An 18,705-nucleotide genomic window follows, 5' to 3' on the forward strand; every position below is an offset into this window, starting at 1 on the left:
CTAGGAGGGGTGGGCTTGGGGCAAGGGCTGGGCTTTGGGCCAAGGATAGAAGTTGGGTTAAGTGGGTTAATGGGCCATAAGAGGGTTTTAGGATGGGCCGACACTGATGAACCGGCAAAGGGTAAAGAAAGGTTTAAAGGGGTGGAGAGGGTTGGAGGCGAAAAACCATTTTGAGGATTTGAGGGAGAAGTGGAGGGGTTTGACGGGATTGGTGCAGTGAGAGCTTGGCTTTCAACAGGGGAGGCGCAGGGTGAAAGGACGCAAAGGTTGCAGAGGTAGGTGAAGATGATTGGGTGCTTGTTTCGTGAGTAACCAGGGAAGTGGAAACATTACCTGTTGCAAAGGAATTAGGCGGTAATCGAGCAAAGTGTCGCTAGCCATCGACGGTATTGGAAGTAGGCAGAGCAGGTTCAGGTAGCAAAGCTGCTGCAGAGACTGTAGAGATCAAACTGTTGTAGGTGGTACGGTTCCTTCCTTCAAGAGACATGCAAGTCGTTGGCGCAGAGATTTTTGAAAATTTTCCTTGTCTCTGATAGGTGAAAGCTATCGACGGTGGATTCTTTGACGGAGAAGAAGACTAAGGCAGAGATACAGTAGTAGCAGGAACTGATACAATATTTTTTTTCTAGGAAATCGATCGTTCGAGCCAGAAAGATACTAGGATTGCCATCAGCGAATAGTCGATCTTTTGAAAGGTCGTCGGGAAGAGGCACCAGGGTGCCATTATAGTGGTGAACAGGAGCATGGGATTTGCAGGTATCCATATCGTGGCCAAGTGACAAACAAGAGCCACATTTAAGGGAAACCCAATCATAAACGATCAACTAGTCATACTTCAAATCATTATTGTCGGAAATGGAGATAGTGGACGAGAGAGGGCTATTAGCAGAGAAGTCAACACACAAACGAGCATATGATAGCTTTTCCATCACGAGAGTTCGAGCATCAATATGCAATGGTTTACCAATAGTAGAGCCAATATGACTTAGACAGTCGTCGTTCCAAAATTCGAGAGGAAGACCAGGGAGACTGATCCACAAGGGAGTGGTGTTGAAGTCGACCTTGTGGAGAGGCGAGGAAGGTGACCAAGGTTTGGTGAAAATATGTGATTTGCCAACAAACCAGGGCGAGCCTTCCAGAGCGCGAATTTGACAATCCAGAGAAGAGAAGTTGAAGAGAAAGAGGCCTGAGTCCAGCAGGTAAGTGTCCATGAGACCTAGAGCTTTCCATTGCTTAGCGAGAGAATTTTTAAGGAAACTGGGGGAGGGGGATAGGGACAAGGAATTGGCCGATAATGACGGATTTCCAATGGAGAATTCCGGAGGCAATGGAGGTAGAGGGGCAATGAGCTAATGGGGTTGAGTTGGTGAGTTTTGGAGGGACGAAGGAGAGGTTAAGGTTTTCAGGAGAAACAGGGTGGTTGGAGAAAAGGGATTTCCAAGATTTTGCAGTAGGTGATGGATCATTTGAGGGTGGAAGGGGAGTAGAAGAGACCAACGGGGAGGGAGGGGGTAATGATAACTGGGTAGACATTTTCAGGTCACTGGAGAATACAGAACATCGCCAGAGGTTGCGTAGACCACACTTGGGTGCTTCTCCTGTTGTAATATACTTGGTCGCAACCATTTCCTCTTTTGGACTCGACACTTAAATCTGTAATGTAATGGCCTTTAAAGTCCGGAAGATTTAATGAAAAGGTTCAAAATTTGGTTTTGTTTCGTTTCAGTATTGTGGTTCTGTTGAGATGACTGAAATCTTAGTGATATTTCGCCAAAATGCTGTACTTTTCTCCCAGGTTTTGTTTGGTTATCTCTTTTGGTTTGAGGACAAATTAGGGTATTAAACTTCATATGGAAACTATATTTTAGCTATTTCAACATTTTTAACTGATCAAATTGCAAACATAATTATTTAAATTGGGGTTTTGGATTTGCACCCTTGATAGGTGCATATAGTTGAATCCTTAAAAAGTATAATTACACATTTACACATTGTTTAGAGGACATAAAGAATAAGAAGTTTAAAGTTTTAAACAAGTAATGAAGTAACTCATTAATGCATATAGTCAATTACTCATAATAATTAAGTACATAATTTTTGAGGACATCATCCCATCATACTCTCCTAAAGTCCTGATATAATTGTTTATTAAAAGTTTGATGGAACATGAGTGGAGTGTTCTTTCAGTACTTGCCATGGGAAATGGAAGACCAAACTATGAAAAAAGTCAAGAAACCCATTGATCTGTTGTGAAACAAGTCATATAATGCTTTTTCTAGCATGCATGGCTGGTGGGTTGTGTAGGAGATGTCATTGACAAAAGTTGATTGGATGTCTCTTTGTGTGGGATCACTTAAATTACCAAGTGTTCCTATATTCCAAATTGAAATGATGAAATTTTTAAAATTTTGACCGTAGTTTTGAACCTTTTTTTTTATTTTATATATTTTGAAGTTGTGTAAATTTGAATCTCGGATGAGATCTCATTGAAATTTTGAATCATGGTTGTGACTAGGGAGAGACACTCGCACTGGGAAATTGTGTGGTGAGATTCCATTGGGTGAGACCCCTTCACTATCTCCCTTCCTCCATCTATATTCATTCAGTTTTACCATAGAGTGGTTCCTAGTTGAGCCACTACTACATAAATAAGGATTGTCTAGATCGACCATGTGCCGAATCTCTGGCTCGATTTTCATTTGAATCCCTTTCATATATATGTCCATGTGTCCCGATTTTCAGCCATTCATCTAGTTTCATGCACTCTCCCTTACTCCATCACAGAACCTGGATTTTGAAGCATTCTTTCCTCACTTGGTCAACTTAAATGGGGCCATAACTTGGCAGGTCAGCAATGGGATGTTTTGGTTCTACATATTTATGCAACTTGGGCCCTAAACAACATGCAATGTGGCAACTTTCTGGACCAATCTGGTTTTAACCAGATGCTGTAATCAGGAAGCCCCTCCCCCAGGGAAGGAAAAAAAGAAAAAAAATGGAAGGCCGAAAGAAGGCCCAAATTTAGCCTGATTCCTGTGGCCCTACAGGGTGGCCATAGTCAATTTTACCAGCCCCTTTTGATTTCCATCAGGCCAGTTAAATGAGGAGTGCAGATGTACTTTTTGTTGAGTTTGAGTCCTTGGTTGTCTAGATATGGCAGAGTCCTTGTCCCAGTTGGAATCCTATTTTCAAGTTGGATTCCTTCTTAAGGTAGGAAGGCAAAGTTTTACTATGGTGGGAGATCTCGCGAGATCTTGGCGCGAGATATTTCGGTTTTTTCATAAACCGAGACGAGATCAAGGGCGAGATCTGCGAGATGGGATATCTTGCTCGAGATCTCGCCATATCTCGCTATATCTCGCCATATCTCGCCCCAAATCTCGCCATATCTCGCTGGAACTCTCAATTTTTACCAAATTTTTTGTAGATTTCAGCCAAAGTTTCACTTGCAACTACTCTTAGCACATCTACAACATCAAAGAAAACTCAATCATCCTCTACTTGTCTTATGAACTTATGCGTTAATGACTTATATAAAACTTCTAACGGTTGTATACTTTTATCATTCTATTCTTGAAAGTTAAGATTGTAATACTCATATGAATGTTATCTTGATGACATTTAAGTTATTTGATGTATTTGATACACATGATTTTCATTTATATGCCTTAAGGTTTTATATTACATGTTATATAACCTTGCATTCTCTAATCCTACAGCATTAATGGTTTTATATTATATGTTATATAACCTTGCATTCTCTAATCCTACAGCATTTCGGTTTCACAATATGGGTAGACTTAGAAATCATACTTAGGGCTATTTTCTCACAAATCCAAGGCCACTAGTGTGTTCAAAAGGCATCAAATAGGCTAAATACCAAGTTTTAGCCTAACTGGGACCCTAAAACCCACCGAGATGGGCTACCGAGTTGACGCCCAAAAAATGGCATATCTCGACCGAGATTTCGCTGAGATGGTCGAGATCTCGGTTTTTCATGGTAGCGAGGTCTCGCTCGAGAGCGAGATCTCCCACCATAACTTTTACAGCTTTTTTTTTTGTTTAGGAGTTCTTAAATATAATTCCTTTTCTAGCTGTCTAGTCCTAGTGTGAGAAGGAATTTTAGTCCAAATAAAATTCCTAGTTGAGTCCTAGTCCAATTAGTCTTATTTATTTTGTTGAGTCCTATTATAATTTTCTGTATTTGTAAAAGGCTATAAATATATCCCACGGCTTTGGTCTTTCAGTTTCTGCAATTTTTAGCTTTCTCCTTCCTCTTCAAGCAGCCATTGAAGATCATCAGTTTTCTGCAATTGTCTACAACAGTCCCTACTAATATCAAGTCCATCCCCAACCCTCCACCCTACCCTAATCCCCTCCCCCTCCCTTATGCAAACACCTCTCCCCTTCTCTCTTACTTGAGGCAATCCCGGCCCCTCCCTCATCCCTACATCCCCTAACCCCCAACTCAATTCCCCTCCCCTTTGAATTGTACCACTCCACTTCCTACAACTATCCTTCAAACATCATCACAGTCCCTATTCCCCCTAACTTCCAAATCCTGCAAGTCATCTTCAGCCAATAAACTCTAGTGGCCCTAAATTCATTCAAACTCCTATATCTCCCTAACCCCTCATCCAAAGCCCAAACCCTTTTAGGATCTTATCTCCCACCACCTTACTACCTTTGACCCCAACCCTAGCCACCCCCATTAAGAGTCCTAGAAAACTTGGAAGCCTAAAACTTAGAAACCCTTACTCGGGAATTAAATCTGAATTTACAAATTCGCTAAGACTGATTCAATTCCTTCATTCTCCCACCTTTTCCAGCCTTGCTGAACCCTAATAAGCATTCCCAATCATTCCCCACTTAGCCCTAGACCCCCCCAAACCTAGCTCCAAGGTTTGGAAGTCAAAGCTCCCTGAGCCTGCACAGCTGCTGTCCATTAAGAAGTAACTGGGATTTGACCTAGAAGAGCAGCGTTAAAACTCTAAATTGCTGTTGGTTTTGGGAATAGACCCTCAAGACTGGCCCTCGATTTGGGGGTTACATTACCAGATTTGAATTCAACTATGAATTCGGCTGCTACAATAAAAAAATAAAATATATATACTTGAAAATTGAAGTAAAAAACAATTGAACTTTCCGAGTTGTCTGATATGCACAAGGATGTATGTGAAAAATGTATTGTCGTACCAAACATGATACTTCAGGATTTTTTTTAGGGGGAAGGGGGGGGTGTAAAACATTAGGAGTCACTGTCAACTAAGTTAAACCTTGATAGGAAAATCTATGGACTGATAGAAACTTATTTGTTACAGTTCCCAATGAAAGAGGTCTCAATTTTGCCAGTGCAGTGGCATGCTCAAGCTCTTGGTCTATTTGCATCGATTATAGCGCCTTTTGGAGGCTTTTTTGCAAGTGGTTTTAAGAGAGCTTTCAAAATCAAGGTGTGTCCTCATTTGATTGTTCAGCTGAATTTAATTGGCACTCAAGAGTGCATGTTGTTGAGTTTTGTTAATTTTGACAACTCTCCTCCACCCTCCTTTAAAATTTGTCTTTTTTTTTGGCAGGATTTTGGTGACAGCATTCCAGGACATGGTGGAATAACTGACAGAATGGATTGCCAGGTGACTGCTCAAGTTTGAACTGATAATCTTGTGTCTTCACCTGACTCCTGCTTAGTTTTGTGAAGATTATCTGGCATCATATTCGTTTGTTTATACGCATTCCTCATCAGATTGCCCCTTTTTCCTTTTGACTTTTTGCTTCTGGACTTTCGTCCCAAGTGCAGATGAATTGGCTGGCAGTGAAAATCTTTTTGGTGTTTAAGAAAGAGAAGATTGGGTTATTGCTTATTGATATAGAGATGAACCAGTTTTTGCGTATTCTGTGTTGCGCAAACTAGATGGCATTACAATATAGGATCACCATTTTCTTGGAAACCTAATTTCTGAATCCATGTTGATTTTTTTAATTGCAAAGGATCAGAGAAGGTTGTGAAAGAATTACTTCTCAGCTGGGAAATTACTTCTGATTGAGTCAACTGTTGTAAGCTTTCAGAGGTAATTACTCAGAATAAGTTGAGTAAGTTGAATCAACTGTTGTAAGCTTTCAGAGGTAATTACTCAGAATAAGTTGAGTAAGTTGAGTTATTGATAGCCCCCAGTGCTGAATTTATAATTTACTCTAGTAGGAAAAGAAATGTAAATACAAGAGTGAATAGAAAACCAATCTACAACTGTAATTGGATATTAAAACAAGGAAGAAAATAAATAAAAGAAGGAATTCAAGACTCCAATACGAAATAGGAGTAGAGTCCTAGTACAAGTAGGAGAGGGATGATCCATCTTGATCTTGATTGAGAGGGACTTTTTTGTCCCTCTATCAAGACTCCCCCCAACTTGGAGCATAGATATTGTTAGAGGTAATGAGTAAATATATATGTGGAGTCCCCATATTGTGGTTTTCTTATTGGGACTACGGTTATTAGTGTCCTAGTCTAAGTGAGTTTCCTATTTAGCTTTAGGTTTAATTAGGAAAGAGTTAAAGAGTTTATTTAGGTATCCTTTTGTAATCTGGTTTTGTTTTGTTATAAATATGTGCTTGTTGATGTGGTGGAACGCGTATTCTATCACCTAGCTTTGTTCTCCAGTTACTCTTCTTCTCCCTCAATCTCTTTTTCTTCTTCTCTCTACCCGATGCTTGTTATTGATCTTGAGATTGTTTACTTGGTATCAGAGCCATGATCTATTGTCCGTTTGAGAGTTGTTTAGGTTTCTAGTTTGTAGAACGGGACTGTAGTTCAATGAAGAAGATGAACTAGAGTTCCCATATAAAAATTTAGCATTGGAAATTTCGTGTTATGATGGTATTAGTTTTCCTTTTTTCTATCCTGTAATTTCAATTAATGTTGTGACATACGATTTTTAGTTTTAGATGCTGAGTTGAAATCGTGAAGAAGGAAAACTTCAGGTTTGAAGGTTGATTCTTTTGGGATTTGTTTCTGCGACATTCCAGGAAGAGGGGGGGGGGGGGAAGGAGTAAGTCAATCTCTGTGAGAGAGAAAGAGATGGAAAGATGAAAAAGGAAGATTGGTTGGTTGTCGGAAGGAAGAAGAGGGCGATCAGGTGTGAGATTGTGGAAAGAAGAAATTGACTTAAAAAAAAAACCCTACTCATGATTAGAGAGAGATTGTGAGGGAAGAAAGGAAAATATTTAAAAGAAAAAAGAAAAGCCATGATTGGGATCGTGGGGAGGAAAAATAAGTCAGTTGATTTGAGATGGAAGAGAGAGAAAGCAAAGGAGACGATCGTTACTTCTACTTGGCTATCAATGGTTGAACTGAAAAGTTAGGTTTGGCATCTATCAACTCTCTGGATTGAAGGAAAATATTCAACAGTAGCAGAGAGAAAAGGGGTTTTGCCACCATGCGAAGAAGAGAACGATGGAAATGAGGAGTAATTCTCATATCCAAGAAAGAGAGGAGAAGCTCGATGGTTTCACGCTGGTTGAGTCCTCCTCCTCATCTGCTAAGGAAGAAGATGGTCAATTGGTTATGGGTTTAGTTGGTTCAGCTGGTTCGATTTGTTGATTAAATACATGGTTCAAATCTGATTAAAAATCTGGTTGGTTCAAAGTTTGGTTTACAGTTTGGATATCTATTGAAGGACTTAATTCTGGTTTTCTGATTCTGTTCCTTGTTTGTTTTCTTATTCTCTTTCCTGATTCTGTTTTCTGGTTTTTGTTTTCTGATTTTATTTTCTAGTTGTGTTTTCTGATTCTATTTTCTGGTTCTATTTCTGATTCCGTTTTCGATTCGGTTCTTGATTCTGGTTTTTGGTTCTGTTCCTGATTCTGGTGATCCCTAGACTTGCTTTATTTTATGTTTCCATTTTGTTTGTTTCTATATTTAATTAGGATCGGTTCCCACAGTGTTTTCTTAAATTTAGGCTTCCAAGTTTACTCTTTGGCCTTTCTTGGTGTTTCCTTTTGGGGATTTCTCTAATTACATTCTGGCTATTTTCATTTCAATTTTGTGATATTTACAGTTTTTCCATTCCTTTTCCCTTATTTGCCATTCACATCCGTTTGGGTTCTTCTCTATCATTGTGTGAGGATGGGTGAAGACATTGGGATTTTATTGCTGGGATTCTCAGTTATGAAATTCCTTGAGATATTTGTCACTTAGGGTGATTATTGGTTGCTTTTGGTCGTGTAATAATACACATGAGGGGGAGATTGAAGATGTTGACTATAAGATGTTGGGTTTGGGTGTCTTGTATTTTGCGGGTAGGTTGTATATGTAATTGGATAAGGTTTTGGATCAATTACTTGAGCATGGGTAAAATTATAATTATATGGGACTAGGGTTTTAGGTTTCCCTATAAATAGTCTTTGTATATCGATCCTTGTAGGGGATTGGGGAACTATCCCAAGGTCAAGGATTGGGGGCAAGCAAAGGAGCAGCACTTTGTGAGGTGTGAGATTTCTTGAAAATACTGGAACTTCTTTTCTCTTTGGTGGACACAGGCAGAGTTTTGCCGAACCACATTAAATTCCTTGTGTGTATTTTGCTTGCGTTTTTCTTCGTTTATGGTTGTGCATCCATATTCCCAACATAAGAAATTTAACTTTTTCTGGATTTTAATGGACTCAAGAGTGAGTCTTATTGCTGGACTGCCTTCCTTGAGATAGGCTTTTGTGTAATCATTGGAGGTACTCTTTTATGGATGTATGTAGCCATGGGAGTTACACTTTCATGAGATTTTTTGTGCACACATTGGAGCTGCAATTTATGGACTTTTATGTAGCTGTTACGGTGCTACATTTTGTTGGTTTTTGTAGCTATTTGGTGCTACCTTTGATGGACTTCTGATGGGGACATCACACCACAACCACCGCCCATCACTCTCTACCATCAAAGACGAAGGCAACAGAATCTTTCCATGTGGTTTGGCTACCAGAGACATCTGAACCCTTAGGACCATGGTCCAAACCAAGTTTATTTTTGCATTTTAGTATTAGTATTTATTGGGTCATTTTTGTAAGGGTAGTTTAGGGATTTCTTTTCATATCTTGGAGTTGTAGAATTTTAGTTTGTTTCTTTTATTATGATGGGGTTGTTTTAGGATATTGATTTATTTTTTTCCTTTAAATTTGGTAACCACCAACATTGTGGCATCATGAAGAATTAGAAATCTCTCTCCTGGCTGAACTAGGGCTCTCCCTCTTGCTGGTGTTACCTTCTCCATCTTCCACAGGTCAATTTTTCATTCCTTTGTTCTTGTTTCTTATCTAGAAAAATCCCCTATCCTCTCCTCTATCTGGTCCTGATCTTTTAAAAATGTTTTCTTACCTGGGAATTTTTCTCTCCTCTCAGAACCTCACAACCCTCTGCTGTATATTTTCTGCTTCTTTCTTCTCCTACCTTGCTGTTCTTCACGGCAGCTCTGTCAGTCTATTTTCCTTCTCTATTGTCCCCTTCCATTTCTTTTATTTTCTCTAACCTATCTTCTCTAGGGCAATCCTCTTAATGCCCTACGACTACCTTGCATTCATCTCTATGTTCTGATGGTTGCATTGTTATTGCAGCTTGTTTCTAGTAGTTATATATAGTTCCTGCTGCGCCCATCTTACAATCTTGCTTTGCTGCCTTCTTGTTCAAACACTAAAGAGAAAAAAATATCTTTTAATGCTTGTTGGTTGATTTGGGTTTGGGAGTGTGAATTTTCTTTGTCTTTCTACATTGGATGTAACTCACACCAATATTGAATAAAGTTGATTATATTATGACTTGCTTGAGTTTTATTTATTTCCTTGAATGTAATGCCCTAACTCCCTTGCCTAGTTCTGTGGATTGGATGATTAGATCTAATTTGTTCTTCCTTAATCCCTTAAGTTATGATTTTGCATGTTATTTATGTTTTTCTTTGCTGAAATTTTTATTCCGCATAGTTCTCTAAGTGTGGAATCAATTGTGTGTTGTGCAAACCCCTCCCCTCATCCCTTGTAGTGTCTTAGTTGGCTTAAGATCCCATTTCTTGTAGAATACCCTAGTTTCTAGGGCTGTCCTACATCAACTTCTCTATTGTTGTATGATGCATTTTGAGACCTCTATTAGAAGGGTGCTTGGTGTTTGTTCTCATTGGTTGCTGTGAAGACATGGGTTGGTGTGCTGATTTGAGCATGTCGGTGTCTAAATGCTACATGGTTCAAGATTGTTGTTGCCTTTCAAGTTTAATCTTATTTGTCTAAGCCAGAGCTCTTATGTATGTGTATGCTCCAGCTTGAAAGGGAGTGTTAGAGATAATGAGTAAATATTTTATACACCATAGTAAAGACAAGTAAACATCTGGCCCAGACAATAGTGGACAGTGGTATCAGAGGATTTTGTCAGAAAGGCAGGACTAAAGATAGAAAAGCACCCCAACCCTACAAGGTGTATTTTCTTAACATTGCCAAACTTGAGGTGACTTCCCAGTGCCTTGTACCAGTAAGCTTACATTCCTACTATGAAGAAACTTGGTGTGATGTTGTCCCATTAAGCTAACAGACGTCGTCTTTGGAAGACCCTGGTTGTACGGCAACAATGTCACCATCACTAGCAGGGAGAAGAAGTGTGTGTATGAACACTGTGGCCAGAAGATTGTCTTTCTACCACTCAATGTCCCAGGGGGAAGCTAAAAAGAAATAGGTGATGTAACCTATAAACACCCCCCCCCCCTGATAGAAACCGCAACAAGTAAACAACCGCCACTTTCATGTGCACCCTAGGGGTATTTCTATCATTTTCTTACATTTTAACCACTTTTAGTTTAGTAAGTCTTATTTACGTGGTATTCTCCTTAATTAAAAGAGTCCTAGTAAAGTTGTTAGCTGTCAAATATTATTTGAATTTCAGATTGTAATTAGGGTGTAGGAGTTTTTGAGTTAAAGATTAAGTTCTTCGTCTTTCTAGAGTACAACTCCCAAGCATCGAATTCTACTTGGAGTCTTTTATTTTGGCTATAATTTCAGGGCCCTGGAATGTAGCAAAACTTGTTTTGAATTCCAACAAAATTGCTGAGAGTTATAGCTAAGGAGGTTTCGATCAGGTTTGAGTAGGGATTCCTAGGAGGGAAACCCTGTGGCAGGCTTGTGTGTCTACTTTCTTCATTGTTTCAGCATGCTACAGCAGCAACAATAGTTCTCCTTCCCTTCTCCCTCAAGATACAACAAGTACAAAATCCCAGCCACAAAACCCAACCCTTAACCCTCCTAAGCTCTCTCCCTTTATTTCCCTCTATCATCGGCAAGTTTCTGGTATCTTCCAAAGCTGGAACTCCATAATCCTGCAATTCTACCCTTAACCTAATCTCTAGTGGAACAGCATCTACCCCTCTCCTAAACCCTTTGGCTGCAACCAACAGACCCTCCCCCACACTCAGAAGCCCTAGATAATCCTCCCCCTTCTTGCGCAACTTGATTCAACCTGGAAAATTGTGTAACAGAAAAAAGTAAGAAATTTCAGAATTGAAGAGAAAAAAAAAAATCAAATTAAAACTCTTGGACAGCAATGCTCTTTCATTCCCCTATCAATTCCAGCGCATCCTAACACCTGAAACCCTAGCCACAAGCCTAAAACCCTCAATTCCCTTTGCCACAATCCCCAAGAAACCCTTGAAACTTCGGCTAATAATGTACAGCAGTAACATCATTTTTTTTCCTACTTGGTTTACGTCAGCAGGTCCTCAGGAGTCAGGACAAACCAGAAGAGTGGAAACCAAAAGCAAGAGCTCCTAGTGATCCCACCCCATGAAACGAGAGGAAAGGCCTTTGAAGATTTCAGAAGCATCAAGTCAGGGCAACGGAATTTCACTTGTCCCTTCAGGAATTGATGATTTAAAGAAAGGGAGAAATGATGTAGCCAGGAGGACGCCCCCCCACCCCCTTTTTTCTTCAGAGAAGCCCCTAAACCGTAGAGAAAGGAAGGTACACCAGCCAAAAAACATGTGGCCCTACAGAAAAGCCGAACCACATGGGGGCACTTTGGTCATTTTACCACCCCTTTTTGAGTCCCTTTTGTTCTGCTTAGATGCAGCATAATTTTAGGAGTCCTATGCTATTTTTACTTTGCCACTTGAGTCCTTGTTTAGAGTCCCAGTCCAAGTAGGAGACTCAAGTTGGGATCCTATTTCAAATCGGAATCTTTCTTTAGGTTAGGAGTTTCATTAAAATTCTGCAATTATTATATGATTAGGAGTCCTTCCAACAGGATTCTTTCTTTAATTGGTTTCCTAGTTGAGTTGTAGTGAGAGTGCGAGTTCTATTTGAAATAGAACTCCTTGTTTGTTGAGACCTATTAAGGAAATCCTTCATGTGAAAGAGCTATAAATAGAGTCATTCATGTGTAAACAGGGCAACTTGATGACTAATAAAATTTGTGATCGAAGGATATTGAGGAGTGGAGTCATGGATTCTTCTCTAGGAGGGAAAGCCTGCGGCTGTGTGTGCTTATTAATTTCAAGTTCTTCAAGCCCCATCATTACCTACAGCAAGTAAGTGAAACCCGACCCCTTGCCTCTATCCTCCTTTTTTGCTCCTTCCCATTGCAGCCCCAATTCCCCACCCTTAACCATAAATTCTGCAAATCCCAGCTCCCAGCCCTCATGCTGCACAAGCCCTTCCCTTTCCCCAATCCTTGCGGCAACCTTACCCCACCCCTCCCTAACCCATTCCCCTCAGTCCCTTCCATTCCCCAGCCCCTCTTTACTTTTTCTTCTTCTTTCTACTTTCGGCAGCTTAGGAATCTCAGATTTTCTCCAAAACCCTAGTTCTCCAGTAACTCCTAATTCCCAGCCCCAACTCCCTTACTCTCTTAGGACCACCTTTCCCTTCCCTTCACTCACATTTATCCCCATCTCAGCACTATTTTTTCCATCTGAAGCCCTAGTAAAACCTAATTTCCCCTTGTTTTTTCCTTAAAACCCTGGAAACCCTAACCTTAGTTTTCAATTATTTTTTACAAACCCGTCATCCCAACCCCATTCCACTTTAGGATCATCATCTCCTCCCCCTACCCTACCTTCGAACCCTTGAATCTGAACATTAAAACAGAAAAATTCAGGTTTAATTTTACCAAAACCTAACCCTAACCCTACTGGTCGAACCCTATATCTCTCACCCATCAACCTAAGTCACCCTAGACCTCTAGAAACCCTAGACGCAGGGTTTAGGAGTCAAATTCCTCTGACCGCAAGGTGTAATTGGCCCTAATCGGCTGCTGTCCACCTCTTAATTGCCCTAGAAAACCTAATTGCAAGGTGTTTAAAACCCTAATATACTGCTGGTTCACTTGGATTGATCCTGAAAACTGGTCCTCAATTTGGGGGTTACATCAAGTGGTTTTAGAGCTATGAATGAATCAGCAGTAGCCAGACAGTTGGAAGTCATACAGACCACCTTGAATGATGTAGTGGCCAAAATACAAGGGCTAAACAATAAGAGTGACTGCCCTAGAACAGAACTACAGAGAAGTACCCGCTCATCCCCTTCCCCCGGGAATTAGTTCACAAGTATACATTCCTCATCGAAGAGAGACTAGTGGGATTACAGACACAGGGATGATGCTGATGGAGAGGCCTACCGTCTTAAGAGTCCACAAGGAAGACTGAGAAAGGAATGGTCATACTCAGGAATTGAGATATGAGAACCCGATGTATGATAGGTATGAGACTGAAGAGACCACCACAAGGAAGAGGCCATCAAACCCGAGTCACCCTTGAAGAGCACATTCGGTTCTACTTCAATAGAGGAGAAGACCAGAGGAGAGGTGTAGACCGTCACAAAGTCAAGCTAAAACTCAAGGAGTTCAATGGTTCCCTTAATCCACAGGTATTCTACTACTGGAGGGCTGCCCTAGATGACTATCTTGACTGGTTCGGGTTGTCTAAAAATAGAAAGATGAGATTGGCATGAGCTAAACTAGTGGGTGCTGTGCGAGATTGGTGGAATACTATAAAAAGAGAGCTATACTACAAAGGCAGGGGATTTAACACATCGAACTAGATAAGGAGGGATCTGATGGACAGATACCTGCTAGAGCATTATAAAACCAGATTGCTGGAGCAACTTCATATGTTGAAAAAGGTGACATGTCTCCGGCCTATTACATGCAGCAGTTTGATTCTCTAGCCTATGGAACAAGAACCGGGGAAAGCAAGCTCCAGTCCATGACCAAGTTTAAGCTTGGACTGGAATATGAAATTTAGATGGCCCTTGGAGTTACTGATGTGTAGGACCTTCAGGACCTATTTGATAAGTCCCTATGGGCTGAAACTTTGTTAGCTCAGAGAAAGCAAAGCAACCAAGAGTACAGGTAGGTAAACATTTGGCCCAAATGATAAGGGACAATGGTAACAGTGTCAATGTGGTGCTAGAGGATTTTGTCAGAAAGGAAGGCACATGACGGCAAGATAGAATAGCACCCCCAATCCTATGGGATGTCTTTTATCAACAGTGCCAGACCTGAGGAAATCTGGTGGATGTCATCCCCATGAAGCTAATAGACATCATCTTGGAAGACCCTGGTTGCATGACAACAATGTCACTATCAGTAGAAGGGGTTACAATGCTACATCACTAACACACCCATATCTTCTAGTAGACCACGTAATTGTCGTAACTTACAAATCCCTTATGCCGTAGGTCAAAATTATGCTTTGGCACTAGATGTTGCAACATTTTGCTTCTTGCTTCGCCAAGTGGCCAGACCAAATTCTTGCCTACAAAAGTACAGTATCTTGATGTGGACTTCCAATCATGTGAACCTCCCCAGTCTGCATCAGTGTAAGCTTCATTAAGGAAATGATCATGTTGGGGTAGAACACCTTTGCCTGGAGCTGATTTCGGATAGTGAAGAATTCGGAAGATGACAAATATATGATTGGAATACGGATTGTGCCTGAACTGACTCCCAATACTAACTGCAGTCTGCAGAAGCAATCTTAGGCCGTGTATAGGGTATGTTGATTAGCCCACTAGTTGCTGATAGTGTCCTTTATCAACAGGTTCCCCTTCTTTGCCCTTGAGTTGGATAGCAACTTCTGGAGGAGTTTACTTAGAAGATAACCTAGTAAGCCTATTTTACATAACAAGTCCAGGACAAACTTTCTTTGGGATAGAAATATGCCTTTAGTTGAATGAGCAACTTCAATCCCTAGAAGGTATCTTAATTTTCCTAAAAAATATCTTAGTTCTGCTAGATCCTCGATTTCAAATTCAGGACTCAGGAATTCTTTTCAATTTTTGTATTTCTGGATCATCATCTTCAAGATAGACAATTAGATGGTAACTTGATACTTGTCTTTTTGATGAGCGAGTGATCAACATTACTCTACTCATATGCCATAGACACCATTGCTTTATGCAATCTAGCAAGCCACGCCTGGCTGATGTAAACCAAATTCTAGGGTTTTGAGTTATGATATTAAACCCCAAAATTGGGTTCACTCCAGGATCCTCTCTTTAAGAACCAGTCATCTTACAGAATATTTCTTGGAGGAATTAGGGCTTCAAGTTCCCCAACAATACCCAAGATGGGATGGCCAGGCTTAGGAACAATGAATTGTAGGAACTAGTAACCTTGCTATTGGGTCAGATTCAGAACTCGAAGTGGGCCTAGGTATAGGTATAAAGGGGTTTCAGGCTTGTGCCTAAGGGAAATTAGGGTTTAAAGTCTTCCAGCAAAGGAAGAATGGGGTTTTGGGGCTTGTGGTTGGGTCTAGGGATGAATCGAGGTGCAGGTAGGTTGCTGTCCTATGATTCTTGATTGAATCTTGCTATTCTTTTCTTGCTATCTTGACCTTTTGTGGGGTTCTTAATGGGATCTTGCTTTCTTTTCTTTCTTTTTTTGCAATGTTGGTCTTTCTTGGGTTAGGGAAAATTCTGTAACTTGGTTTTTCTGGTTTTCCTAGGCTGCCGCAAGTTAAAAAAGAAGGAAAGAGCATGGTAGGGGAAGGGGGATGAGCTGTACTAAGGGTCTAGGGTTAGCGAAGGGGTAGGGGATCAACTAAAGTTGAAGAGGTGGGATCCTAAGGGTGCAGCAGGGTTTAGAAGGAGGCTGGGGATGTCTGCGATAGAGGGGATGGGTGGGGGAGGGTCTGCATGAGCTAAGAGAGGATGGAGGAGAGGCTGGTATGCGAGGGGAGGGACCATACTTGGTTGATGGAAGGAGGCTGCTGCCAAGGTTGAGAATTGCTGCTGGAGATTGGAAAACAAAGCTGTAATTGAAGAAGACATCTCACAAAACTGCCCTGGCCCTTCCATGAAGCCACGACTTGACTTGCCACCGAACTCAGGTTTATTTTGTTCAGTTCAAATTAGCAATTATGTGGTTTGAGGGCTTTGTTTATATCCTTAAATAAAGAAATCAAAGAGTACTTTAAGTTTGGAAACCAATTAGAATATTAAGTGGCTGTCTAATTAATTCCAACTCTGATTACTAATTAACTAGGACTTTAACTTGCACAATAAACACTCCATAACTAACTCTAGAAGACTCCAGTCCAAATTCTAAGATTAAATATGGAGCCCTAAAAAAGGAGAATCAAATTGGACTCAAATTAGGTGATCCCAATATAACTATGATCCAAACCTAGACCAGGACTGTTAGATAACTCTTAAAATACTATTCCAAATAATAGTACAAAAATAGATTTATGGTGCACTCTTGATTTTCTGTATATATTATGTAATCCCCCATCATGAAGGACAGATTGAATGGATGAGTTTAGATTTATGTTTGGAAGAGCTTGTGTGTGGGTGTGTGTGTGAGTATTCTTCTTCCCCTCTCTCTTTTACCTCCTAAGCTTCTTCTTGTTCCCCTGCATCTCTGATTTTCTTCAGCCATTTCCCTTCTTCCTACAGGCCTGCCATTAATCGTGGCTTCTTTTGGCTGTAGAGACTGGTTAGGCCCTAGGCTTTCTTTGGGCCAGCTTTGACTAAATATTTGACAGAGATGAACCTGGGATTTAACAATGATACGGAAATTACCTGACTTGGGTATGTTGTCATCCATTGGGTGTTAAAACATAATCTGAACTATTTTGTCTTCTCTTTACTGGGATGGGTGCAAGTAGATGCTAGGCTCTACCTCTGGTTCCTATCAGTGTTCATTTAATTTATTGTCAGGTTTAGTTATTTTGTTCTTTTTTTTTTTTTTTTTAATATTGAAAACTGTCCTATGAAGCCTTCCTCCCACGTTATGTACCGCTTTCTTCATGCGAACTCAAAACATTGTATTCCGTGACTGAGGCTCATTGTTCTACACCTGCCAAGCAAACTCACAGATGGAGAATTTATTTATTTAATTATTATTATTATTTTATTTTTATTTTTGTTGGGGGGGGGGGGGTGGAGTTGGTATTTGGTGGTTGTTTAGCAGTTCTTTGAATGCATGGAGCATGCATATTGATAATTATATTTTGTAATAATTTACATTTGGAAGTTTATGCTGTGCTTAATAATGATGTTTTCTGTGCAGATGGTGATGGCCGTGTTTGCATACATCTATCATCAGTCATTTATTGTGCGTGAGAGCTACTCAGTGGAGATGATATTGGATCAGGTGAAGTGTTTAACTTTCAATTTTTCTTTTGTATGTTTTGAGTCATGTTTGGATGGACGCCTGTGTATATATGTGCTTGTGTTCTTAACTGCTTTACTGCTGAATTCAGGTTTGAATTGAGACAAATTTCTGATGTGCTGGTTTTGTTGTTAACATGTAGATATTGAGGAACCTTAGTTTCGGGGAGCAATTGGCTTTGTATATGAAGCTTGGGCAGATTGTTCATGGCAGAGAAATTTGATGGCACTGATGTGGAATATTCTGAAGGTGGTGTTAACTTTTAACTTGTCGAAGACGTTTTCTCTGGCATGTTGTGTACATAGGTTCTGCTTTTCAGTGGAACCACATTTGAAACTGAGTGGGAAGAAAAAAAGATGCCTTCCTACAAAGCAGAGGCTTAAGCATAATGTTTCCAAATGTTGTATTATGTGGGGTCTTAAGTGTTTCCAAATGTCTCTTTCACTAATTTATTCACTCAAGCAATTTTGTAGAGGAGAGAATCAAATGGCTTTCCCGGCTGTCTTCTCATAAACGCCCAAATTAAAAACCCGTATCACCAGATTGATTTTTATAAGCCTAGAGACTTAATTGGCTTTAACGGTACAATGTATTTGAAATCTGACATGCTCCTGATTACGTGCGGAGAAGCATTTTAGTGTTATGAGAAAACTTATCTCAATACCAAGATCAATTTTGGTTGATTGTGAAAGTTGATATGGTATGTGACATGTGATACCTAAATCCTATATCCTTTACAGAGGGGGAGGTGGTGTATCTGCATGACTCTAGGCGTTCCACCTGCAGGCTAACATTTTCTTGAGCAGATTGCTTTGGCATCTCAAAATGGAGACCTTTAGACATTGACATGCCTTTTTTTTTTTTTTTTTTTGGTAAAGAAATGCCTTTTTTGTGAGGATTGTGGTAAAGGTGTAAAGGTCATTGTACCTTTTTGTATAATGGGGTGAAAAGATTTCATCTATCCGTCTCTCATTCTCGAGTAACTCCCCTTGTTTTTCCTTTCACCATAAATTTGGAGTTCAAGAGCTCTATTGTTGAAGCTCGGAGCACGTGGACGGGCAGCCGTGAGTGGTTAACTG

The 18,705-nt window shown here is 40.3% G+C and overlaps 1 protein-coding gene across 5 annotated transcripts in view; it reads left to right on the forward strand.

Moving 5' to 3' along the window:
* LOC149016479 (phosphatidate cytidylyltransferase 1-like) overlaps window positions 1-18,487 on the forward strand; it is a 64,369-nt gene extending 45,882 nt beyond the window's left edge. For 4 of the 5 annotated variants that reach the window (XM_089154616.1, XM_089154612.1, XM_089154613.1 and 1 more), the window contains 4 exons: window positions 5,322-5,450; window positions 5,574-5,630; window positions 17,525-17,608; window positions 17,769-18,487. In XM_089154616.1, the coding sequence (XP_089010742.1) occupies window positions 5,322-5,450; window positions 5,574-5,630; window positions 17,525-17,608; window positions 17,769-17,849 (351 nt within the window). In that variant the 3' untranslated portion in view covers window positions 17,850-18,487. The remainder of the gene's footprint in view (window positions 1-5,321; window positions 5,451-5,573; window positions 5,631-17,524; window positions 17,609-17,768) is intronic. The other variant, XM_089154615.1, reaches the window with a different exon arrangement.
* Window positions 18,488-18,705: the final 218 nt, after the last annotated feature.

This window comes from Hakea prostrata, chromosome 5, assembly GCF_041222555.1.
Source record: "Hakea prostrata isolate BN-2017 chromosome 5, UWA_Hpros_2, whole genome shotgun sequence".
Classification (NCBI taxonomy): domain Eukaryota; kingdom Viridiplantae; phylum Streptophyta; class Magnoliopsida; order Proteales; family Proteaceae; genus Hakea; species Hakea prostrata.